Source organism: Tasmannia lanceolata, unplaced genomic scaffold, assembly GCF_043159265.1.
Source record: "Tasmannia lanceolata isolate RefF3 unplaced genomic scaffold, GAP_Taslan_0.1 ptg000019l, whole genome shotgun sequence".
In the NCBI taxonomy this organism is placed as follows: Eukaryota; Viridiplantae; Streptophyta; class Magnoliopsida; order Canellales; family Winteraceae; genus Tasmannia; species Tasmannia lanceolata.
In genome coordinates, this window is record NW_027518696.1 from 18,562,954 (window position 1) to 18,588,488 (window position 25,535).

General features: G+C 39.2%; 1 protein-coding gene across 3 annotated transcripts in view; it reads right to left on the reverse strand.

The window, feature by feature from the left end:
• Positions 1-25,535, reverse strand: part of DFC (DHFS-FPGS homolog C) — a 123,344-nt gene that overhangs the window by 17,277 nt on the left and 80,532 nt on the right. For all 3 annotated transcript variants that reach the window (XM_077363314.1, XM_077363315.1, XM_077363313.1), the window contains exons 11-13: positions 17,796-17,954; positions 3,374-3,697; positions 3,148-3,226 (exon numbers count right to left, since the gene is read on the reverse strand). In XM_077363314.1, coding sequence (XP_077219429.1) covers positions 3,148-3,226; positions 3,374-3,697; positions 17,796-17,954 — 562 coding nt within the window. The remainder of the gene's footprint in view (positions 1-3,147; positions 3,227-3,373; positions 3,698-17,795; positions 17,955-25,535) is intronic.

The following is a 25,535-nucleotide window of genomic DNA, read 5'->3' on the forward strand; positions in this document are numbered from 1 at the left end:
CATGAAAACTTGCAGAAGCTCGTATATGTCCACTATAACACACGATTGAGGATGAAACACACCTCTATAGAAGAAAACCTGGAGGACTACACCGATCCAATTGATCTCACAGACATCTTCTGTGAAAATGATGAGGATGACCCTCTCTATGAGTGGGTGAAGGAGGTTGGAGAGCCAGTGCTGGATGCACCGGGTGGTAGACCGAATCCTATAATCGCTGAACAGATGCAAGACGATGATGATACATTGCCGCCGGATACAGAGGGCCTCGCTCAACCCATTGCCGTTCCAATACAGGGTACTAGTGACGATGATTTGTCCATAGACTCTCCATCGGATGATGATACAGGTGGGAGGTGCTAGAACTTCTGGTGGTGGGGGTAGTGTGGGAGGTGATGAGCCTTATAGGCCACTTAGCCCATTCACAGCGGAGCTGAGGTTTGACCACGTTACACAAGATGAGGATCACGGTGCACGACCCCAACCAAGGCAAAGACAAGTATTCCAACGACGACGGAAGTATCATTCCACTGATGAAGAAGATGACTCCTTACATGCGCATTCTCGTTATGGAGTTGATAGTTTGACAGACACATTCGAGAGTTTGAGCGTTGAAGGTGGGATTCCACAGAGTTATGTTTATGGACCGATCGATGCATCTTTCGAGAGTGGATGGGGTTCGACTGCTTCTTATGGGTATGGCTATGGCCATGAGTATGGGTATGGGATGTCATATGATTCACATGCACATGCACATGGTGAGGCATCATCTTCGTTCGAAGCAGCACCGATAGCGCTTGTCCCTACTATGGCGTACCCACGTGTGGGATTGTTGATGCAAGTTGAGCCATATGTCTATCAGTATTATGTCCAGCAATACCAACAGTCATACGTCCTTCACATGTCCTGGCAAGAGTACTACTTATTCATTGAAAACCAGATTCGCCAGCAGATGCATCGTGCCCATCATGACCAAGTTCGAGAAAGGGATGATGGATTCGAACCGCCTCGTAACTCAATGTGCTATTGACATCGAGTTGGACTCCTTAGATGGGTGGTTGTCGATTCTACTGTGTTTACATTATGCTTTGTTACATTGTATTTCTTTACTTTATGTTTAGAATTCACTTTATGATTCAAGACATGAGTGATAGCACGAAATTGCCCTGAAAATTGGAATATATGTGCCCCTGTTTTTACCTGGGACAGCTCCATATAGTGTATACGAGTAGCCATAAATACACTAGAGGGGGCTATTCCAAGTAAAACAAGGGCTGCATATATCACTTACCTTGTTTTTTTGGAAGTGACTGACAGATAATTAATTGGGAAACCATCTTTGGTGTAGCTTTATACATGTGGCAGTGATAGTTTCGAGGGTTGTCTTTATTTTTTGCAAGTAGAGAGCAAAAGGTGAAAGTGACACTCTATAAGAATCATAGGAAATCTTCTTCCTGCCACATGTCACAGCAATGATGTATTTCACTGTTGGCTTTTTCTCGAAAACACAACAAAAAGTAAGTTGGTGACATTAGCAGTGCATTTATTTATAAATGCAATAACTTATCTTGTCCTTTATAATTTAAGCAGCTGTCAAGGGTTATTAGGGTACCCAAAAAGCATATCATATACTAATTGTAAAAGAAAGGACAAGCTGAATTTGTGTAATTAAAGAGAGGGTGCAAAGAAAGTGAAGTGATATTGTCTCCCCTTTTTTACTTGGGACAGCCCCCACTAGTGCATTAGTGGCTACTGTTTTACACTAGCAAGGGTTGTCCCAAGTAAAATGCTAGTAGCCCCACTACTGCATTAATGGCTACTGTTTTAGAATGCTAGTAGCCAACCCGCACTGTGGCATACTCTCATTTAACCGGTCCTGAATGTAATTTTTTTCATTTTTTTTTAAAAAAAGGGAATTTTCCTGAATTTTTCCTATATTTTACCAAATTTCGGTCCAAAATTCCGAAATTTCGTTCAAAATTTCAGCCTCATTTAAATGATTTTTCCTAAATTTTACCAAATTTCGGACCGAAATTTCGGATTTCGCCGAAATTTCGGATTTCTGTGGGGTCAGAAATCGGTACCGAAGCCGAAATTTAAAACCTTGCTGCTAGCTGGTTGTATATTGATGATTGTATATGTTGACAACAATATCATCACTGGCAGTAATTCAAGGGGCATACAAAAATTGATGAGTTTCTTGCAGAAAGAGTTCTCCACCAAGTATCTGGGTCGCCTAAGGTACTTCCTTGGGATAGAGGTAGCATATTCTTCTCGAGGTCTCTCGCTATCACAAAGAAAATACATGTTGGATTTATTAGATGAGATAGGGAACCTTAGAGTGAAACATGCATCTGTACCCATGGACCCTAATGTAAAGCTTATTCCAGAAGAGAGGGACTTGTTGGATAACCCAGGCAGATATAGGAGACTAGTTGGTAAGCACATATACCTCATAGTCACTCGCCCAGACATCTCATATGTTGTAGGGGTAGTCAGTCAGTATATGAGCTCCCTACGTACCTCTCACTGGGCTGTAGTAGTCCAGATTCTCAAGTACTTGAAAGGCGCTCCAGGGAGAAGCCTGTTGTTTAAAAGACACGGTCACATAAAGATTGAAGGTTTTTGTGATGGAGATTGGGCTGGATCTCCAGCAGATAGAAGATTGGGCTGGATCTCCGAGATCAACCATTAGGTATTGCACCTTTGTAGGAGGTAACTTGGTGTCATGAAACATATTGAGGTGGACTGCCATTTTATTCGTCAGAGAATCCATTGGGGGAGGGGGATATGCACAGTTTTCACTCGATCTGTGGATCAGCTGGACGGTATTTTTACAAAGTCATTGAGTAAGGCTAAGTTAGGTGATATTTGTTTACAAAGTCGTTGAGTAAGACTAAGTTAGATGATATTTGTAACAAGCTAGGAATGTATGATATATACATTCCAGCTTGAGCGGGAGTGTAAGAAAATGTAGAATGCCTAAGGGGGCATAGTTGTTTTTGTATCTTTCTTCTCTCTTAATATAAATACATAAGTGAGGAGTTCACTCCACTCACTCTCTTCTTCTCTCATTTCTATTGCAACAAAGAGAAATGCAGCTGCAGAGAAGTCTCAAAACACAATTCTGCAGTTCTAGAAGTGTACCGGATGAAGCACAGGTACTGAAAAGCCGTGGGAGCAGAAACTGAGGGTCTCTCACCTCCATGCAGTTGAACAAAAGAATCTAAAAAGACAGTTAAAATGTTATTCATTAGAATCTTTTTGAAATATGCAACCTAAATATACGTTAGCAGAAAGATAGTAATGAATAAATATATTGACAGCTATTTTTATTGTTAAGAAGTGAACCTGCAAATATATTGACAGTTACCTGCTTTGACGTTTTGTTAGAGCCATCAAAATTCTTATTGTCATTTCGAATGCCGGAATTTCTCCAAAATTCTTCTGTTTTACCATCTTTAATAGAAATTTTGTCCTCTCTTACAGCATTGGAGAACCATTGCGCACAAACTTCCATGCTTTCTGGACTGTGAGCGCCATCCAAGTAAAAGATTAGATCACCCAAAGAATTTTCTTTGATATCAGATATGCATGATTTCACCACCGTGTCATAGACAATTTGAGCCCGACCAGGTAGATTTGCAGTTGAAAGGCCTCGTAGAAATGCATCTGGCAAATAAGTGTCCTGGTTTGCCTGATTTGAAATTCTAATCAGTTGGGCAAGAAATAATATGGCTACCAATGGAAGCTTTCTTAAGTGCCATTCAAAAAAATAAAAATGAAAGCTTTCTTAAGTGTTCACATATCCCTTTCTTAAGTGTTCCAGCTCTACATTAATTGTTGTTTGGAAGCATAGTCATGGAAATAATTGCAGACGCTAGTTACTTTATTGCTAGACCCTAGCAATATCTTGGAAAACCAATATTACACTTCAAGGGGCTCCTTTTTTCGTAGAAACATAAATAAATTAAATTAAAAGGTGATTAATCCAAGAACAACTTGAGAAGAAAGGACTTTTTATTTATGTTAGCACAATGAGTCCATTTAGGAAAAAAAAAGCATTTCAGTTTCATTGATTGCACATCATAACAAGTGTCAAGAGAATGGCAGTTGCAGACCAAACACTAACAAATCTATTATTCATGACTTTAACTGTGAACACCCGAAATTTTGATACCCAAAATACCCCTACTTAAATTTTCGTCCACCCTTCCAAAGGGGAGGGCGTTTTTGTCTTTCAAGTCTTATTAGGGTTAGGACTCCCAATTGAAAACTATAAATATATCCTTTAGGGATTCTGCAGAACATAAATCAGCCCTAATCATTTCTGCAGCCCTAGAAGAGAGAGATACGTGCGAACGACCTCGGAGAATCGATCGCGGAGCCTTCTTCTATGAATCCGGGTAAGAACGTTGAGTCTTATTTGTTTATGTGATTAGAGAAAAGTGAAACAAGATTAATAAGTTTTAATAAGATAAACTGATTAGGATTTTGTGTCTTGATCTAAAGGATGAAATCGTAGATCCCTAAAAGATCAAGAAGTTGAATTAAAACCCTAAGATTTGGGTTGTGGGTTTATGTCCTAAAAGTTTAGATTAATTTTGGTAATTAGATCTAAAGATTTTAGAGCGTGAAATTGGGTTAGATGAATTCCTCTCGTCGATACGAATCCAACGGATCCGACCACGCGCAATTTGGAGTTCAAACGTATGAGTTATGGCCGTTTTAGTGTAAAAAACGGTGAAAAAGTCGCATTTCGGGGAAAACTGGGTCTGCGCAGGGGCAGACGACGGGCAAAAATGGCGGACGTCCGACTGTATGCAGTCGGGCAAACTGTAAGATTCCCGGACGTCCGGGAAATTTGCCGGACGTTCGGCGCGACAGTTTTTCCCCCGATAGCTTAAACTTTGCAAATTCATAACTTCTTCGTCTCTCGTCCGTTTTCGACGCTTTTGTACTCTACGGATATACCGGAAACGCATTCTTTCTGTTAAAAATAGTTTTAAAAAGTTTTGGAAACTTTATAATGATGAAAATTCAAAAATACTAATAAGAACCATAGGACGGTTTACCGATTCTTTTCCGATTGAGTACCAAAGGGTGTCTTGAGTCAGTGGAAGGATATATATGCCTAATAGGACTGATATTTATCATGAAACTCATGGGGAATATTCATATTCTTGATTGTAAGTAACCAAGGTGTAATGTGAAAAGGATTTCGAACTTCAATCGAAGTGAGTAATAAGGGACTATACTGATGGATTATCCTAAACCCTTTTTGACAATATTCTTATTGTTCACATGCTTTACTGTTTGAAAACCAATTCATATTATTGATTATTGCACCCTATTGAATATTGAAAACCATGATACTTTATAGATTGAGACTGTACACCCATTATGAACCACATGCTATTGAATACTTAACCCTTCTGAATATCGAATCAGTTTTTCTTGGGATGCTAGTTTATTTTGGACCCTTAGCCAATGGGGGAATGCATAATCCTGTTGGCACTTAAATACCACTGGCCAGTGTAATTACTGTCATATAGTAGACATATATCGAATCAATAAACATAACACTATCAATGTCTCAAGAAAATCTGACCTATCAAATTTCACACCCATATCGAATATTAGAATTGAATGATGCCTTATTTCTGAGATTGATGCCCATTGAACTACCAATTACTGTTATCATTGAATGCCTTACCGTCTTTGATTGCTTCTGCTTTTGGTGCCATCTCTGTTAGTGTAGTTTCTTATTACATCACATGAGCGTGTTTAGCTCACCCTTATTTAACAATTTCAGATCTCGAGGCGTGATTCCAGCTTGACTTGGAGCAGCAATGGAGGATTATCTGAAGATTTAATTATTTGCTTTATAAGGTTACTAGGGAGTATTAGAGAGCTTTAGACTCATTTATTTTATTTAGCATTGGGATGAGAGAAATTGAACATGGATTGAAATGGATTTATTTACTTTGAGGTGGAATGGTTATTTGGATTTAGTTTGCTGAGCATGGTTTTGTTTATTGCTAGCCTTGCATGCTTGTGAAGGCAACCTTCACAGGTATGTGACGCTGTTGTGTTGCAAGCCATGGAATGTGGTTTGAGGCATGACAAAAAAGTGGTATCAGAGCCTAGGCTTTAGGTCCTAGGTGTTTGAAATTGCAAAAGTGAGGTTGACTAGAAAATTTGGATGTTAGAATCAAGAAAGTTCTTAACAGATTTTCGAGAGAATGACTCGTGACCATTTTAGACTTAAGGTGTCATCAATGACTTTGTAAACTAAGGGAATCTTAGGCACGATCTAGTGCATTATGAAAATCTAGATAAATAGTAGATGAGTCATGAACATAGTTGATGACACTAGAAAGTAGTGAGTTACAAAATTGTACACTATGCGAGTTTAGACTAATGACCCTATAAACTATTGAAAGCTAATATTTGAACTTATGGATTTTGAGGAACCGGTTCGTGACATTGAGACGGGGTAGTTTGAATCCAATAACTATCTGAGTTCAGCTTGGTGATTTTGTAAGTAGTGAGAACATAATTGTCTATTAATTCAGATAAGAAAATATCGAAAATCTAACAGGGTAGAAAATGGGAAGTGTTTATTTGACTATGGGCGAATTGACGAGCTATTAATGAGGATTTTGTAAAAGTTGAAGATATGGATTTTGAGATAATTATTGTTTAAATTGATAATATTGGACATCAATGATGAAATAACTGGGAGGATGGCATGATGGACTTGTTGCACATGAGTTAGTTGTGCTATTTAGAGACCACACGATAAACTCACGTGCACCAGGGACGCCTGGTTGCACATGAGTTAGTTGTGCTATTTAGAGACCACACGATAAACTCACGTGCACCAGGGACGCTTGGTTCAACATGTGGGTTAGCCATGTTAGAATGAGAGGGGATGGTATGATGATTTTGCATGCACCGAGACGCTTGGTTCAGCATATGGATTTGTTGTACTTGTGTGAGATAGCTCAGTCCCTCATAAGGATATAGAGCCTTTGGTTTCGCGTGTGAGTTGGCTGTGTTGGTATGGGACAACATGGTGAGCTTGAATGTATTTGGAGTGCTTATTTCAATATGAGAATTTGTTACTTATGGGGTATGACAATATAGTCAGCTCATTTGGACTAGGGGCATTTTGGTTTAGTATATAAGTTAACCATGCTGGTATGGGACGGTGTTGTGAGTTGTGTGCACTAGAAGCCCTTGGATGAAATTGTGATTCAGCGTTTTGGTGTGAGAAGATAGGATTGGTTCTAGTGTTCTGAGACAAAGCTAGAGAATGAGAATGAGTTAGGGATTTGATTTTCTCTGTGACAGGCACCGTTTGATTTTGCTCTATGATTACTTCGAATCACAAATATACACCTTATTCATCTTGTAATCATCTTTGAATGGGAATCTGAATGATTTGCTCTGTCTTGAGCACATCCTCGCCAAGATATGGTTGATTGTTATCCAATATAGTGAAACATCACCGATCTGATGAGAATTCTATATCTTTCCTTACGTTTTCCTAGTGTACGGGGTAAAGTTTGGATTACTTTCCAATAAACCTCTTTAATTGAATAAGATCAAAGATCATTAGTATGGCATCTGAATAAATTCAGTGGAAAAAAATTTTTGCCCTTGAAATTGAGGAAACCGAATTCAATTGGTATCAATCTCATCTGATATAATGTGTGTTATTGTAATTTGAATCTGGCCCTAAGTTTTACCTCAACCTTAGTTGGTCAAATTGGAAAGATAAATTTGGTACTCTGTAAATGTGAAACGTATATGTGTTTCGAATTTGAACCTTAGAGTAAGCCATTGTAATATGGCTATCGTCACAGTCCTTAGGTGGCCATTTTGTCTTCGCTTGTTAGTGGAAAATTTCAAGATAAAAGAAACCCCAGGATAAACAAAATTAGTATTGAACTTGTTCTACAAAGCCTCAAATTTGAAAATTTTAATACTCAGCTACTTTTAAAAAAAAAAAAACTCAACTCCCTTGAGGAAACTAAACTTATGTTATTGTATATCGTCATCGATTCTGAAATACTAGAAGAGTGCTTCAATTACAAAAGCTCATTAGCAATCGAGTCTTAAACTATATGTGATACTAATGATCACCGATCGTTCACATTTTGGACCTCACGTTCAGAAATATAATGAACGTAGAAGGCCAAACTGAATTTTGTACGAACCCCATAAGTATTATTTGAGCTATACAAATGGGAAGCAAGAACTTACTGTTTGGGTGCAAATATTAAAAGAAAATTTTCTTGAGCAAACTTATAGATATTGTGTGTTGTTGTAATTTGAATCTGACTCTAAGTTTCGCCCTTAACCTCTATCTACCATTAGAAGAGCTAAGAATTTGTACTTTTGTATGTGTTTTTAAAGTATAATTTATTGTAATAAGACCTTTGTTCCGCCCTTAGATAACCGTCTCATCTTAGTTTGCAAGTAGAAAATTTTGAGATATGAAAAACTTCGAGATAAAAGAATTTAGTAATGAACCAGTTTAGCAAAGTCTTTTAACCCAAGATTTTGAAAACTTGGAGCTATATAAAAAAAGAGAGGAGAACAATTTGTTTATTTATAATCGAAAGAAACCACCTCATATAGTTGAACTTATCAGTGAGATTTAACCCCCTCTAAATCTAGTGAATGTGTTACAATTTGACTAGGTGATCCGTGTTCAGAACCTAAACCCTTTTAAATCCTATCAAAATGTGATAAACTGAACTCCGAAAATCGACTTGTGATGCACGTTCGAATCCCTTATATCTTATCATATACTTGATCTATGCCTTTGGTTAGAACCCTCTAAATTTATTGGATTGTGACCAATTAAATTTTATCCTTGTTCTGTGTTCAGAGAGAGACTTATCTCGTATGTATTAATCTAATTTGAAATTTTATTCGATAAACTGTAAGAGACCGCTATCGTTGTTATGGCCGTTGAATCATTCATATTCCAGATTCTACCTTTAATGTAATGAACCTAGGAATGAAAACAAAATTCTGTTTGAAATCTATAAGTGTGTTATTAAGTTGTACTTTGACAGCCAGGATTAGCCACCTTAGTGGGGCAATTAAATGAAATTGTCTGGAGAGAACATGGTGAATGTTGTGTGAATCCTAGCCCAGAGCTACATTTTCTCCCTAGGATGTCATGTGCTGGCCTTATGATAGTGGCCCCTCCTTGGTAATTGTTTAGTGTGTGAAGTGAATAAGAAAAAGTCAAAGTATAGAATTATATTGCCCTGTGTATTACGACTCAGCTTAAGAATTGTTCAGAATGAAAAGCTAATTTAGTGCGTAAATTTCAAAAACGAATTTTTTGTAACTAGGGTAGAATGTGAACACCCGAAATTTTGATACCCAAAATACCCTTACTTAAATTTTCGTCCACCCTTCCAAAGGGGAGGGCGTTTTTGTCTTTCAAGTCCTATTAGGGTTAGGACTTTCAACTGAAAACTATAAATATATCATTTAGGGATTCTGCAGAATATAAATCAGCCCTAATCGTTTCTGCAGCCCTAGAAGAGAGAGAGATATCAACAAACGACCTCGGAGAATCTATCGCAGAGCCTTCTTCTATGAATCCGGGTAAGAACGTTGAGTCATATTTGTTTATGTGATTAGAGAAAACTGAAACAAGATTAATAAGTTTTAATAAGATAAACTAATTAGGATTTTTTGTGTCCTGATCTAAAGGGCGAAATCGTAGATCCCTAAAAGATCAAGAAGTTGAATTAGAACCCTAAGATTTGGGTTGTGGTTTTATGCCCTAAAAGTTTAGATTAATTTTAGTAATTAGATTTAAATATTTCAGAGCATGAAATTGGGTTAGATGGATTCATGGTTTTAAATTTCGGCCGAAACGTTTCATTTCGGCCGAAATATTTCGGTTTCGGTGGAAACCGAAACGAAATTCACTGTGAGTCGGAAAAGTACCAAACTTCGCCGAAACGTTTCGGAAATTTCGGCCGAAACGTTTCATTTCGGTGAAATTTCGGAAATTTCGGTGAAACGTTTCGGTGAAGTACAAAATTTCAGTGAAATTTCGGAAATTTCGGTGAAACGTTTCGGAAATTTCGGTGAAATTTTTACAAGATTTCGTCCGAAATTTCGTACCGAAACCGAAACCGAGATTTAAAACCTTGGATGGATTCCTTTTGTCGATACGAATCCAACGGATCCGACCCACGCGATTTGGAATTCAAACGTATGAGTTATGGCCGTTTTAGTGTCAAGAATCGTGAAAAAGTCACATTTAGGGGGAAACTGGGTCCGCGCAGGGGCGAACGACCAGCAAAAATGGCGGACGTCCGATTGTGTGCAGTCGGGCAAATTGAAATATTCCTGGACGTCCGGCGCGGCATTGTTTCCCCTGGCAGATTAAACTTCGAAAATTCATAACTTCTTCGTTTCTCGTCCGTTTTCGACGCTCTTGTACTCTACGGATATGCCGAAAACGCATTCTTTCTGTTAAAAATAGTTTCGGAAAGTTTCAGAAACTTTATAATGATGAAAATTCAAAAATACTAACAAGAATCATAGGACGGTTTATCGATTCTTTTCCGATTGAGTACCAAAGGGTGTCTTGAGTCAGTGGAAGGATATATATATGCCTAATAGGACTGATATTTATCATGGAACTCATGGGGAATATTCATATTATTGATTGTAGGTAACCAAGGTGTACTGTGAAAAGGATTTCGAACTTCAATTGAGGTGAGCAATAAGGGTCTATATTAATTGGTTATTCCAAACCTTTGACAAGATTCTTATTGTTCACATGCTTTACTATTTGAAAAACAATTCAGATTATTGATTATTGCACCCTATTGAATATTGAAAACCATGATACCTTATAGATTGAGACTGTACACCCATTATGAACCTTTTTGAACCACATGCTATTGAATACCTAACCCTTATGAATATCGAATCAGTTTTTCTTGGGATGCTAGTTTATTTTGGACCCTTAGCCAATGGGGGAATGCATAATACTGTAGGCACTTGAATACAACTGGCCAGTGTAATTACTGTCATATAGTAGACATATATCGAATCAATAAACATAACACTATCAATGTCTCAAGAAAATCTGACCTATCAAATTTCACACCCATATCGAATATTGGAATTGAATGATGCCTTATTTCTGAGATTGATGCCCATTGAACTACCAATTACTGTTATCATTGAATGCCTTACCGTCTTTGATTGCTTCTGCTTTTAGTGCCATCTCTGTTAGTGTAGTTTCTTATTACATCACATGAGCGCGTTTAGCTCACCCTTATTTAACAATTTCAGATCTCGAGGCATGATTCCAGCTTGACGTTGGAGCAGCGATGGAGGATTATTTGAAGATTTCATTATTTGCTTTATAAGGTTACTAGGGAGTATTAGAGAGCTTTAGACTCATTTATTTTATTTAGCATTGGGATGAGAGAAATTGAACATGGATTGTAATGGATTTATTTACTTTGAGGTTGAATGGTTATTTGGATTTAGTTTGTTGAACATGGTTTTGTTTATTGCTAGCCTTGCATGCTTGTGAAGGCAACTTTACAAGTATGTGACGTTGTTGTGTTCGCCATGGAATGTGGTTTGGGGCTTGACATTAACAATCAACAAATAATTCACAAGTGCCAACTTAAATACTTATCCTCAGTTCTTTTAATTATTAGGATGCTGTTACTACTATTGTGGACTAGTCTGGAAAGGTATGTAATGACAGTTTATACATCATAAATCCCAAGATTGACAGCTGCTAATTGGAAAGATATCCCGGAAATCCCTGAGGTTATCCTCGAATCAGGCTAAAAACGTTTGAGTTTATGGCTTGGTGGTTTCTGTAAGTCACTATTAACTTGCCATTACTGCAACTGTTTAGGATGGAAAAAAATAATGAATTAATAAAGAGAACCGAGAAAGTCCTCAGAGGAACATACAGAGGATAGAAAATACAAAGAAAACCACAGACTCAAGGATGGAGGAAGTCAAACATTCCAAACCCACCTAGTCACACCATCCCTCACTAGAGAGCCTACTTCGGAATTAGCAGATCTCTTTAGACGCTTAAAGACAATAGAAGAGCCGAGAGTTGAGTCTGCAATTTCTTCAAAAAAAGACAAAAACCTCCACGGGGGCGCCGCTGAACCCGACAGCCACCTCACCACATTTTTAGAATCTCCCACTTTTGTCTTGATAAAAAGATTCCTATCCATTTTCTTGATTCCATGATACGCCGCTTTAACCTCCACCTCAGTTGAGTCCCCAACTCCAATGGGGCCAGAAAAGGACCATAAGATCAATCCAAAAGCATCCCTACAAAGCCCTCCAATACCAGCCGACCCCGGATTGCCTAAGCTAGACCCGTCAAAAATGATATTGAGGAGGTCCACAGGGGGCAGCTCCCAATGTTCAATGGTTCGAGGTCTAAATTCACTTTCATTGCAAACTACTTGCCACCCCTCCCATAAATCAAAGGCTGAGACAAATTTAAACAATGAAAGACTTTTCGCCTAAGCAATAGAGAGAGCAATTACTTTTATATATAGCCAATATGGGGATTTGGCCACCCCATCAAAGACTAGCATTTCTCTCATTCCAAATTACCCACCAAAATGCAAGAGGACTAATTCTCCATAACACCTTTCCTTTCTTTTTCCACGGTACACTCTCCCAATAAGACATTAATTCAGGGATTGACAGAGGAAAAATCCAACAAATTCCAAATCGCACAAGAATGCGACTCCACACCTCTCTAACAACCTTGCAATGGATAAAAAGATGGTTAATAGACTGACCATCTTCCAAGCACAAGGGGCAATGATCTACAAGCGACATGCCCCGTTTCCAGAGGAAGTCAATCGTTTGAATCCTTCCATGGACAACCGCCCAACCAAAAAAACTAACCCTGGGAGGGCAATAAAATTTCCATACCTTGGCTGAGATAGAGGGTACACCGCAGGGCACTAGATGATGATAAAAAGATTTAACAGAAAAGAGACCAGACGAATTCCAGATCCATACTCTCTTATCAAAGCCAGTTCTTTTGATGTAGAAACCCCCAATCAAGGTCAATAGCTGAGATATTGAGCCCAAATCCCCATCAAGGAAATTCCTTCTGAACATCGGAGTCCAAGTCACACTGGTACCCTCCCATTTGAAGCATTCACAAACTAGAGCCTCCTTTTGAGAGGCGACCGCAAATAAATCAGGGAACAACACCATCAGAGAGTCTCTCGAACACCATGCATCAAACCAACATCTAATACGGTTACCCGAATAAACTTTATATTTAATTCCCCCATCAAAAAGATAGCTCAGCTTATGAACATCTCGCCACACAGTCAGTGACTTCTTCTTATATAAGTCCTCCGACCCCCAATTACCAGCCGAGAAAGCATATTTGCTCCCAATCACCTTAACCCATAATGCAGATTCCTCCAACCCAAACCTCCATAACCATTTTCTTAAAAGACCATGATTGAAGTCTCTAACTCTTCTAATGCCCAGAACCCTATTCTCAATTGGAAGACAAATAGATTTCCATTTGACCAACGAAAAACCTTTCTTATCCTTAGATCGCCCACAAAGAAACCTACGTTGGATTTGCTCAAGCCTCAGAACCACATTCATAGGACATTTGAACAATGATAAGAAGTAGATAGGAATGTTTCCTACCACTGCTTTAACAAGTGTTAATCGACCTCCTTTGGATACAAGTTTCTTTTCCACGTTTCTAATCTCCTCTCAATTCTTTCCACAATAGGATCCCAGAAGGCCTTCTTGGGTCTCCCAACTCTAAGAGGAAGACCAAGATAAGAAGGTAAGCCTCCACCTTACAACCCAAAATGCTAATGAAAACACAACTCCTGCTGAGGAGTATTCAGAGCATACAGTCTAGATTTCTGGAAGTTGGATCTCTAACCCGAAATCATTTCATAGCATCTGAGAGTGGCCTTTAAATTCAAAATCTGATTTTCCTCAGGAGCACAAAAGAGAAGGGTGTCATCTGCAAATTGGAGCAACGAAACTTCCACACAATCACTGTCGATCTTGAACCCTTCAAAAAGCCCCAAACTGTTTCCTTTTTTCATCAGTCTGCACATAATCTCAACAATAATAACAAACAAAAAGGGAGAAAGGGGATCCCCCTGCCTTAGTCCTCTAGATGATTTAAGGAAACCCCTAGGGGATCCATTAATAAGAATAGAAAACCAAGCCGAGGAAACACACTTTCAGATCCATCCTCGCCATCTACTACTAAAGCCCATTCTCCCAAGGAGGTAGTCCAAACAATCCCACTCAACTCTATCATAAGCTTTCTCCATATCCAATTTACATAAAACACCACCTTTCCCAGCCATCAGGTAGAAGTCAATTGCTTCGTTAGCAATGAGAGAACAATCCAATATTTGCCTCCTACTAACAAAAGCACTTTGACTATCCGAAATAATCAAAGGAAGGATAATTTTCAAGCGATCAGCTAAAACTTTTGCCAACAATTTGTATAGGCAACCCACCAAGCTCATGGGTCGGAACTCCGAAACCTTTGAGGCCCCCTCCACCTTAGGATGGAAAAAAATAATTGATCATTGGATGTAGTTAATTTCGATAACGATCAACCTATACTCCAAAGTTGCATCCATAAATCATAACATATAATAACCATCAAGAAAAGAGATTGTAATTGTTGCAGTCGAACATTTAGCAAATGCTATTGGTGTTAGCACTTAACACTAAACTTTGATTAGAAAAAAAACCCATCAAAATGCAGTTTCAAACTGTAGACCATCTGCAGAATCGTCATATGGTGATTATTTATCACTGTGCTCTTTGTGTAGAGGTAGAGGAGACAGTTGGCCATATGCTCCGATCAAGTTGCCTTGGAGGTGTGAGGCTATTACGCAGTATCTTGGGTCTCCTGCTCAAAGCGGAAGACTTGTTGGAAAATTGGTCCTTTGTGCCATGACCAAAAAGAGGAAAAATCCTTTGAAAGTACCCTCTTAGCCACTACCTGGATACTTTGGAAAGAAAGGAAAGGGTCTAGTTAATGGGTCTTGATTCGCAACAAATTTTACATGCATGAAAAAAGAGAATCACACACAAAATCCATTGAGATCAAATTTCCCTCTTGCGAGAAGCGGTTTTATAATTTTGGAAGGGATCGTACACTTCCGGCTTTATTAGCCATTAATTACATTTCTTGAAGAAGAAAATACCTCTGATTATCCATCAAGAGGTTCCCTATCAAAGTACAAGTTTTGATTATCATCCCAAGAGAGAGTGAATTTGACTCTTTGATGATTTTTGTTTCTGAGTTATTTTCGACTCTTTTGTAAAGGGTTCTCCCGGAAGAGAGAAACCTTTGAGTCACCTCAGATGATTCAGATACCGCTATACAATTACAACCCATCTTTGCTCAATGGTACAAAACACCCAAGCTTTAGCACCCGGTGCAACATCTCCTGGTGCAACAACAAGCACCATCTTGACTATACTCTCAATCAAAGAGCGGATAAAGAACGCAAGCAGATAGCACATCTAATACGATATTGATTTGATTCTTTGATCATTACTATGTGAAAACATAGATTCTCTCTACACAATCTTAGTGTGAGCAATGGGCTCTCTATACGCTCTTGTCTGGAGACTTGATTCTCTACCCGAAAGAAGAAGACTCTTTTGTAAGAGAGTTCTCCGAAAGAAGAACTCTCTTGAGTCATTTCATCTTTCTCCCGGATCCCGGCAGAAAAAGGTCTTCTTTTCCTTTTTAGTCTTCTGGAAGGAAACTTAAAAGGTTTTCTTTATCATCTTTCTCCTGAATCCTGGTAGAGAAAGGTCTTCTTTTCATCTTTCTCTCGGATCCTGGAAGAGAAAGGTCTTCTGGCATCTTTCTCCCGTACACCGGAAGAGAAAGGTGTTCTGGCATCTTTCTCCCATACACCAGAAGAGAAATTTCGTCTTTCTTTCGAGTCTCCTTGAAAAGACTTAAAAGAGTTTCTTTATCTTTCTCCCAGGTCCCCGGTAGAGAAAGGTCTTCTTCCTTTTGAGTCTCCTGGAAGAGACTCAAAAGTACTTCTCTCCTTTTTAGATGAACTCTGCAAAAATGAAAAACGGAAAGAGAACTATTCTGGAAATATTTACCTTTCCTTTGTTTTTCTGCTTCCTTCTTTGCTCTTCCTTTGCTCCTCCTTTGCGTAACCCTCTTTTTTTCTCTAGGATTGGATCCCCTTTTCTAAAGGATCGAATTCTTATTTATAGAACTTTCTTGAAGTGGTTGGTAACTGCCACCTCACCCCTTATCTCTGAACTTCAAGATCTCCACTTCCCCTTTTGTGGGGAGTTATGTAACTTCTTTTCTTTTTTTTTTGAAAAGTGGATGATTCACTTCTTCCTTTGCGAGAGTTACTTTATCACCAAAAATTTAGGGATTTATCTTCCCTTAGTCGTAGGCACCTTTTTTTTTTGTTCTCTTTATTAAAGTACTTTGAATTTATATTTATCCATATTCACTTTAGGGAATAACGTAATGTGTAGCGACCCCTTTTTCTCTCTTCTCATTTTGCAAAGAGATTTCACTATTATACCCTTCTTTATAAAATTTCGAGTCCAACAGTCTCATTATATATTTATCAAGGAGATAGCCTTGATTAGTGCTTAGGTAAAATTCCCCCAGACTTGAGATTCATCTCAGCTCATGACCTATGGTATGAGTGGAGAGATGTATGACTATCAGAGCAGGCTCAGGCAGCCAATAACATGTGGATTCCACCAGAGGCAGGGAAGTTGAAACTGAATTATGATGAATCGAGTATGGGCAACCCGGGGCCAGCTGGAGTAGGAGGCCTCTTGAGAGATGATCAGGGGGTGTTGTCGTTAGCCTTCTCCGGGCCGCTGGGGACGACGGACTCAAATGAGGCGGAGATTAGAGCGGTTCTTCAAGGGTTGCAGCTCATTGAGGCAAACCTTTTCGATCATCTAATAGTCGAGGGGGATTCTCTTAATGTCTTTAGATGGCTGCAAGGATCTCCAGCTCATCAGTGGAGATTTGCACATTGGATCGATGAGATCCAAGATAGGATAGCCAGATCCCTTATCTCCTTCAAACAAGTTAGAAGAAGTGAAAACCCAGATGCAGATAGGCTTGCCAAGGAGGGGGTTTCAAGAGAGAGGCTAGAACTCTTCGTCTTCCTCCCTCCTTGATTTCTTTAGTATCGTAGCTTTTCCTCTGTCCTGTATGCTTTCTGGCTGTTCTTTGTCCATCTCGGGTAGCCGGGTCTTTCCCCTTTTATTAATAAAATTGCTGCCATTTCAAAAATAAGAAAAACACTGAACTTTGATTAGATAGTAACAACCTATCCAGATATCAACCTATAAGAGATTAGTAATTTTTCATTTTTAAGTGATCATTAAATGGAGTGTTAATTGTCAGACGTTTTTTATGATGGCATCCCGACACTCAATCTGTAAGTGTCCATGAGTGTAATTTCATGTCCATAGGTGCAAGTGTCCAAGGTGTCCAGTCAGCCAAAAAACTGGACTGATCAGGCAACAAAGGTAACAGCTTGGTTATCAATTTGGTTCTAATTGATTCCATTTAATTGACGGTTCATGACTCCAGTTTTAAATATATTATATATAGGAAAGGATATAGTGCTCGTTTTCTGTAATCCAGGGACATACAGTCACAGTAAAATTTGAATGTAATAGTGATAATATGAGGGTGATTAGCGTTGACGAACATTTGAAAATAGCTCCTTCAAGTGTCCTGTGCTTTGAAGCCAACATCTACAAAGAGCCACAGCAAGTCCAGCATTTATGTATTGGTGATCACCAGCCAACCCGAGCTTTAAACCGTTCAACTTATTCGGATGAAGTGGTGATGCCACTTCTAATGGAATCTGCACAGAGTTGCAAATATCCGATAACATTCATTCACAAATGTGACAAAAAGGGAAAAAGAGCAGATAAACTTTGAAAATTCACATCATAACCAATATAATACAGCCAATGTCAATGTTGTACAGGTCCATCTAAACAGGTGAAATACCCATCTCAAAATGTATTAGATTCTATCATGCTTTGGGTGCAAAAATTCTAGATTTTTTATTCAAATAATTTCTGAGTTGCATATTATTAAACTAGCAATAACCATAGTTTTACAGTTCTCTACAGCAAGCTTTACATGGAAACTGTAAAATTTAATTTATGTACTCCACCATATAGACAATACATATTCAGTTAGAACTATTATTAAATTAAAATACTAACTTCTTAAGTCGGTTAAAAAATAGGAACTTTTTAATACCCGAATAAAATATGCCACAAAATACATGAATCCTGACTTTTTCAGTGTTAAGTGTGACATTCCTTAGATGCATCATCCTTGCAACATAGAATGTCATGTTTGTTACTAAACTGATTTCCTTCATGTGCACATGACAGCAAAGAAAGAAAAACGATGTGTGGAATGGGGAGAAATAATAAAACAGCAACATAGAAACTCTACGGGCCATACCTGAAAATTCAGGGATGTTTAATCAATATGAGAACAGCAAATATATGTAGATCAATTTAGAAATCCAGGGTAATTCCTTGTCCAAGATATTAGGAATAACTTGTCATTTCTATAAAATCTAGGGACTTATTATGAAAAAGACAGAAATATTTTTGTTAAGTGAGAAGAGTGACGAGAATGAGTGAGTTGGAGATGAGCTCCCCCTCACTTATGTATTTATATAAAATATAGCAAGAGTACAGAGACCATATTGCCCTTAGGCGCATATACACTTCTAACACTCCCCCTCAAGCTGGAATGTAGATATCATATATTCCTAGCTTGTTACAAATATCATTTAGATTAGCTTTACTCAAAACTCAACTAAGCCTTTGTCTCAAACTAGTTGGGTTGGCTAATGAATCCTTTAGAAAATTTTCATGAAGAAGGTGAAAGGATCTGCCCGGCTCAAATTGACCAAGTCTAATCCTGACACTAGTTGGGTTCGTCTACAAGGATTATTTTCTTCCATTCTCTCCTATCCAAGGTCATGTTCGGTGTTATGTTCCTACCCATCAAGTCTTTCCTCACTGTTTCTTCCCAAGTTGTTTTCGGTCTGCCCCTACCTCTTCTTACTCCATCAACTTGGCACTAGTCACTTCTTCTCACTGGAGCATCCAAAGGCCTACGTTGGATATGCCCAAACTATCTTAAGCGGTGCTCCCTCATCTTCTCCTCAATTGGTGCCACCCCCACCTTTTCTACACACTCGTCTTATGCACATGCTACTTCTTGGTGGCCCAACATTTTGAGCCGTACAGCATGGCTGGCCTCACAGCTGTCTTATAAAACTTTCCCTTCAACTTGGTAGGTATTTTACGGTCGCACAGAACTCCTGAAGCATGCTTCCACTTCAACCAACCTGCTCTTATTTTGTGGTTAACGTCCTCTTCAAACTCTCCTTCCTTATGTAGGATTGAACCAAGATAGCGAAAGATATCCCTCTTAGGTACCTCCTGTCCAGTCATATTTACTACATCCTCGCCCCGCCTCCTTACATTACTAAAGTTGCACTCCATATACTCTGTCTTAGTCCTGCTCAGTCTAAACCCTTAAGATTCCAAAGTAGTTCTCCATAACTCTAACTTAGCATTAACTCCTGCTCTGGTTTCATCAATTAATACTATGTCATCTGCAAATAACATACACGACAGCACCTCATCCTGGATACCCTCCGTAAGTTCATCCATAACTAGCGTAAAAAGATAAGGACTTAGAGCTGATCGTTGGTGCAATCCTATTGTAATTGGTAACTCACTAGACATGCCATCTGTAGTTCTGACACTAGTTACTACTCCATCAAACATATCCTTAATCACATCAACATATTTAGTAGGCAATTTTTTTCCTTTCAAGGACCCACCACATAAAACTCCTGAGAACCCTATACACTTTCTCCAAATCAATGAAAACCATATGAATGACCTTTTTATTTTCTCTAAATCTCTCCATTAACCGCCTAATCAAGAAGATAGCTTCCACAGTCGATCGTCGGGGCATGAAGCCAAACTGATTCTCTGACACCTTAGTCCCTTTTTGTAGTCTATGCTCAATTACCCTCTCCCAAAGCTTCATGGTGTATTACTCATTAGCTTAATTCCTCGGCAATCGGTGCAACTCTGAATATCCCCTTTACCCTCTCCCTTTTTTAGCTTTACTCAAAGACTTAGTAAAAACATCAGCTAGCTAATCCACTGATCAAGTGAAGGAAACGCATATCTCACCCATTTGTATGAAATGGAAGTCTACCTCTATGTGCTTGGTTCTCTCATGAAATAAAGGATTGGTAGCAATGTGAATAGCAGCATTATTGTCACAATAACGCTAGACTGGGGATGATGAAGAGAAGCCAATCTCAGATAGGAGAAAGCGCAACCAAATAAGCTCTCCACTCGTATGTGACATGGCTTGATATTCTGGTTCTGCGCTTGACTTGGAAACTATGTCATGTTTCTTACTTTGTCATGACACTAAGTTACCCCCAACAAAGGTACAATATCCAGTGGTGGATCTCCTATCTGTTGGTGACCCTGCCCAATCTGCATCACATAATCCTTCCAACTTCTCATGCCCATGCTTCTTGAATAGCAGGTGTTGGCCCGCTTTTTAGATAGCGACGAATCTGAATCACAGCTGCCCAGTGGGAGGTACGTGGCGCACTCATAAACTGGCTAACTACCCCCCACTGCATATGAGATATCTTGGCGAGTATCTGTGTGATAAATGAGCTTCCCAACTACTCTTCCCAACCTGGATCTGATACCATGTTAAGAGAGAAGAGTGAAAAGAATGAGTGAGATGGAGATGAGCTCTCCCTCACTTATGTATCTACATAAAAGAGAACAAGAGTACAAAGACCATATTGCCCTCAGGCACATATACATTTCTAACAGTTTTCTTTAATTATCTTGGTGGGAGAGTAACTAAGTGATTTGATACCTCCGGTTGGTCTACACCACATAGCAATGTTGCCATTACACTGATGAGGTATTGGAAAATTAAGGGCTTTAGGCAAAAAAAAGTGGATGATGTAGATATTTCTTGTTAGTATCATTGTTTATGTAATTATCTCATTGAAGAGCGTTTATGTAATTTACATTGTATCACTAAGGGAATAAAAGAGTGGGTCATGATTTTGGAGATCCTCATTCCCACAAAAGTTATCTCTTCCTTCAGTTCTCCTCTCCTCTCTGTCCCACAATGGGAATAAAAGAGGGGGTGTATCCCATGATTTTGAAGATCCTCATTCCCACAAAAATTATCTCTTCCTTCAGTTCTCCTCTCCTCTCTGTCCCACAACTTTCCTTCTTTGTATGTGTCTTACTACAAGGTGTCAGAGTGGCTATAGGCCAAGCGAATAGTACAAATCTAGTGTAGGTCGACAATCGAGGCATCATAGAGAGTTTCCAATCTGACAAAAAGGGGGATGCTTCTCATTCTAGGCTGTATGTCTATATCATCAGTTGTATTGCTCTCCAGGGATAATATGATGGGTTGATGTAGATCCCTTCAAAGGCATTTACGATTATATTTTCAAAATTTTCTCAATGTTTTTAAGGAGTGCTTGTGGAGTTTTCTAGATTTCAAATTTCTCAAAATAAAAGAGAAGGCAGATCTGGACTGTTTTGATATGTTCTCACTAGAATTTTTTGAAGGAAAATATGATCTAACCACATTGTTTTTATAACGATAATGTGAGTTATTTGATCTGTTTTGGATTTATATTGAAGGTGATGGTAATATTTTCTTAGAGGTATTTTGATCATGAATGAATTTATCTTTCCGCTGTTTTTTGAAAATCTGAATGCCGAGTTGAATAGGAAAATTTCTGAATAGTTCTTAGATGTATAAGATTTGATAGACTGAAAATACATCATCAGGAAGTTCTGTGACGAAGTGAAGTCCCTATCAAACCCACAGAAGCAGTCAGACGGACCACCCCGGAATCTAGATCACAATCGTTAGATCAAACTATCTTGAATGGTCACGATTTGGCAAGATGTTTATGGGCAGCATATCAAAATTAGGCTATATAAATGTGTTGAGAAATTAAGAGAAGAGAAAAGTGAGTTAGAGAGAATGACTCCCCCTCACTAAATTATTTATATATAAGTAGAGGATGTACAATGACGATAATACCCTAATGCGCTATACTTATTCTAACACTCCCCCTCAAGCTTGAATGTATAAATTATACATTCCTGCTTGTTACAGATATCACTCAACTTTGCTTTACTTAATGGCTTTGTGAACATATCAGCCAACTGATCTGTAGACCGAGTAAATACAATACAAATTTCTCCTTTCTGAATCCTCTGACGAATGAAGTGGCAATCGACTTCGATGTGTTTGGTGCGTTCATGAAAGACTGGATTTGTTGCAATGTAGATAGCAGCCTTGTTATCATAATACAACTGTAAAGGAGATGTAGATACGATCTCGATCTCATATAAAAGCGATCTCAACCAGATAATCTATGTACCTGTGTGTGCCATCGCTCTGTATTCTGCCTCAGCACTTGACTTGGCAATGATGTCCTGTTTTTTGCTCTTCCACAATACCAGGTTACCTCCTACAAAGGTACAGTACCCGGTAGTTGATCTCCTATCGGCAGGAGACCCAGCCCAATCAGCATCAGAGAATCCTTCAATTCGCATATGACCATGTCCCTTGAATAATAAACCTTTTACAGGTGCACCCTATAGGTATAGGTATTTAAGAATCTGAATTACAGCATTCCGGTGTCAGGTACGTGGGGAGCTCATGTACTGACTAACCACCCCTACAGCATAAGATATATTTGGGCGAGTGACTGTAAGGTATATGAGCTTACCCATCGGTCTTCTATACTTGCCAGGGTCTTCCAACAGATCCCCTTCCTATGGAATTAGCTTTACATTGGGATCCATAGGGGCAGATACAGGTTTTACTCCAAGGTTTCATGTTTCTTCCAGTAAGTCCAACACATACCTCCTCTGTGATAGAGATATCCCACGAGATGAATATGCCACCTCTATCCCAAGAAAGTATCTGAGGCGGCCCAAGTCCTTCGTAGCAAGCTCTTTTTGTAATAAAGTCTTCAACCTCTGTATTCCCCCTGACTTGATACCTGTAATGATGATGCCGTCAACATACACAATCAACAGAATGCACCCTACAGAAGACTGATGACTGAACACTGAATGGTCTACTGTACACTGCCTAAGCCCAAAGTGCACAACGGCCTCACTGAATCTCCCAAACCATGCCCATGGAGATTGTTTCAAGCCATACAGTGATTTCTTAAGGCGGCAAACAGAGGATGACATCTCCCCCTTAGCAGCATACCCTGGAGGCTGCTCCATATAAACAAACTCATGGAGGTCGCCATGTAAGAAGGCCTTCTTGACGTCTAACTGATGTAATGTCTAACCATTATTAACTGCCATGGAGAGTATAACTCGAACTGAAGGAATCTTCGCAACTGGGGAGAATGTCTCATGGTAGTCAACCCCAAAGGTTTGAGTATAACCCTCAGCAACCAGACAGGCCTTCAACCTTTCAACTGTCCCATAGGAAGATACTTGATGGAGAACACCCAACGACAGCCTACCGGTTGAGTACCAATAGGAAGAGGAACAAGATCCCACGTCTGGTTTGAATGGAGTGCACCCATTTTTAGATCCATAGCAGCGCGCCAGCAGAGCCTCCTGTAATGACTGTGGCAACACAACAGAAGACAGGGACGACACAAAGGCTTGGAAAGAAGGGGTCAGACGATCATAAGAAACAAAGTGAGAAATAGGATGTGATGTAGAATAAGAACGAGTGCGAGATACAATAGGAGAGTCGGAAGTAATGACAGAAGAGGGTAAATACGATACCTGAGTAGGCAAGTCAGGGACCTCGACAGATGAAGGCGATGGTTCGAGTGAAGGAGGTGGAGGACCATATTTCTGCAAACGCCGCAGATAGTGTTTGGCAACAAGTGGTGGAGCCACTGGTATGGAAGATGATGCTGGCGGAACATCTAGAGTAGGAGGCTGTGAGGGTATCTGAGCCGAGTCAGGAAGTAAAGGAATAGATAATTGTGCCTCAGGTTCCAAGGGGCTGGAAATAAGGGAAGATGAAGGACTAAAGAATGCCTCCGACTCAAAGAAGGTAACATCAGGTGACACAGACCATCAACGTAGTCAAGGACTATAACAACGGTAGCCTTTTTGATTCCTAGAGTAACCCAGAAAGACACACCGTTTCGACCTAGGATCGAATTTGTCCCGACCAGGACCTAGATGATGGACGAAGCAGACGCACCCAAAGACCCGAGGTGTGAGAGGGAAAGGATCCTGCTGAGGGTATAATACCTAAAACGGAGAGAATCCACGAAGGACAGAAGATGGAAGGCGATTCGCAAGAAAACATGAAGTTAAGACCGCCTCCCCCCAAAATGACTTAGGAACTCGCATATGAAACATGATAGTGCGAGTAACTTCAAGTAAATACAGTAATTTCCTTTCAGCTACACTATTCTGATGTGACGTGTAGGCACAGGAGGATTGGTGAAGAATCCCATTAGATGAAAGATAATCATAAAACCCATTCGTGGCTGAGAAAAATTCCATAGCATTATCAGTATGAAAACATTTAATATTGCAATTAAACTGATTCTTTATTTCAACATGGAAATTTTGAAAAGCAGTGAAGACCTGAGAGCGGTCTTTCAACAAATACACAACCATGTCAGACACGAATAGTCATCAATAAAAACTACGAAAGGTTTTGAAATGGTTTTAGCAAATGCATTTGCGGGCCGACACTGCTTGACTGAAAGGTATGCCATGAGTGAGCCCAGGGGGTAGTTAATGTCCACTCCCCGTAGGACTCAACTCGGTAGATGTGGACTTGGAGAATGGACTTGCACATTTGATGTGATTAGGGGTAGGATGATTTGACGGTTATCTTCAGGGTAACGTCTCGATGGAGGCCACTGACTCAATGTGATTGTAGCATTAGCTATTAGACAATAATCACAGTGGGGCCCACTTGTGGGTTCTGCAGGATCTATCGTTAAATCCCTGCTACGATCCCACTCATAACTCGAATGACCTGTTTACATCTATTTGATAGGGGTCCCGCATTTATTGGTTCGCACACATGAATTATTTTTGTGGCATTTGATGCAAAGGGAAAGATTTACATAATTCTAATGGTGTATACACACCATGGGATGGAATGGGAATACCAATTTAGTTAAATGTTAACTAAAGGGTATTTTGAGAATTATAGAAAAATATGGATAGAGCTTTTATCTCATTGGATGGGAAGAAATATGTTTATTTAATTAAAAAATTAAATAAACAATTGTAAGTTTAGCTTATAGACTCGTTTTACTAAAACAGTCATAACTTACTCACCTTTTGGCCAAAATTAATGTGTAAGTACTCGT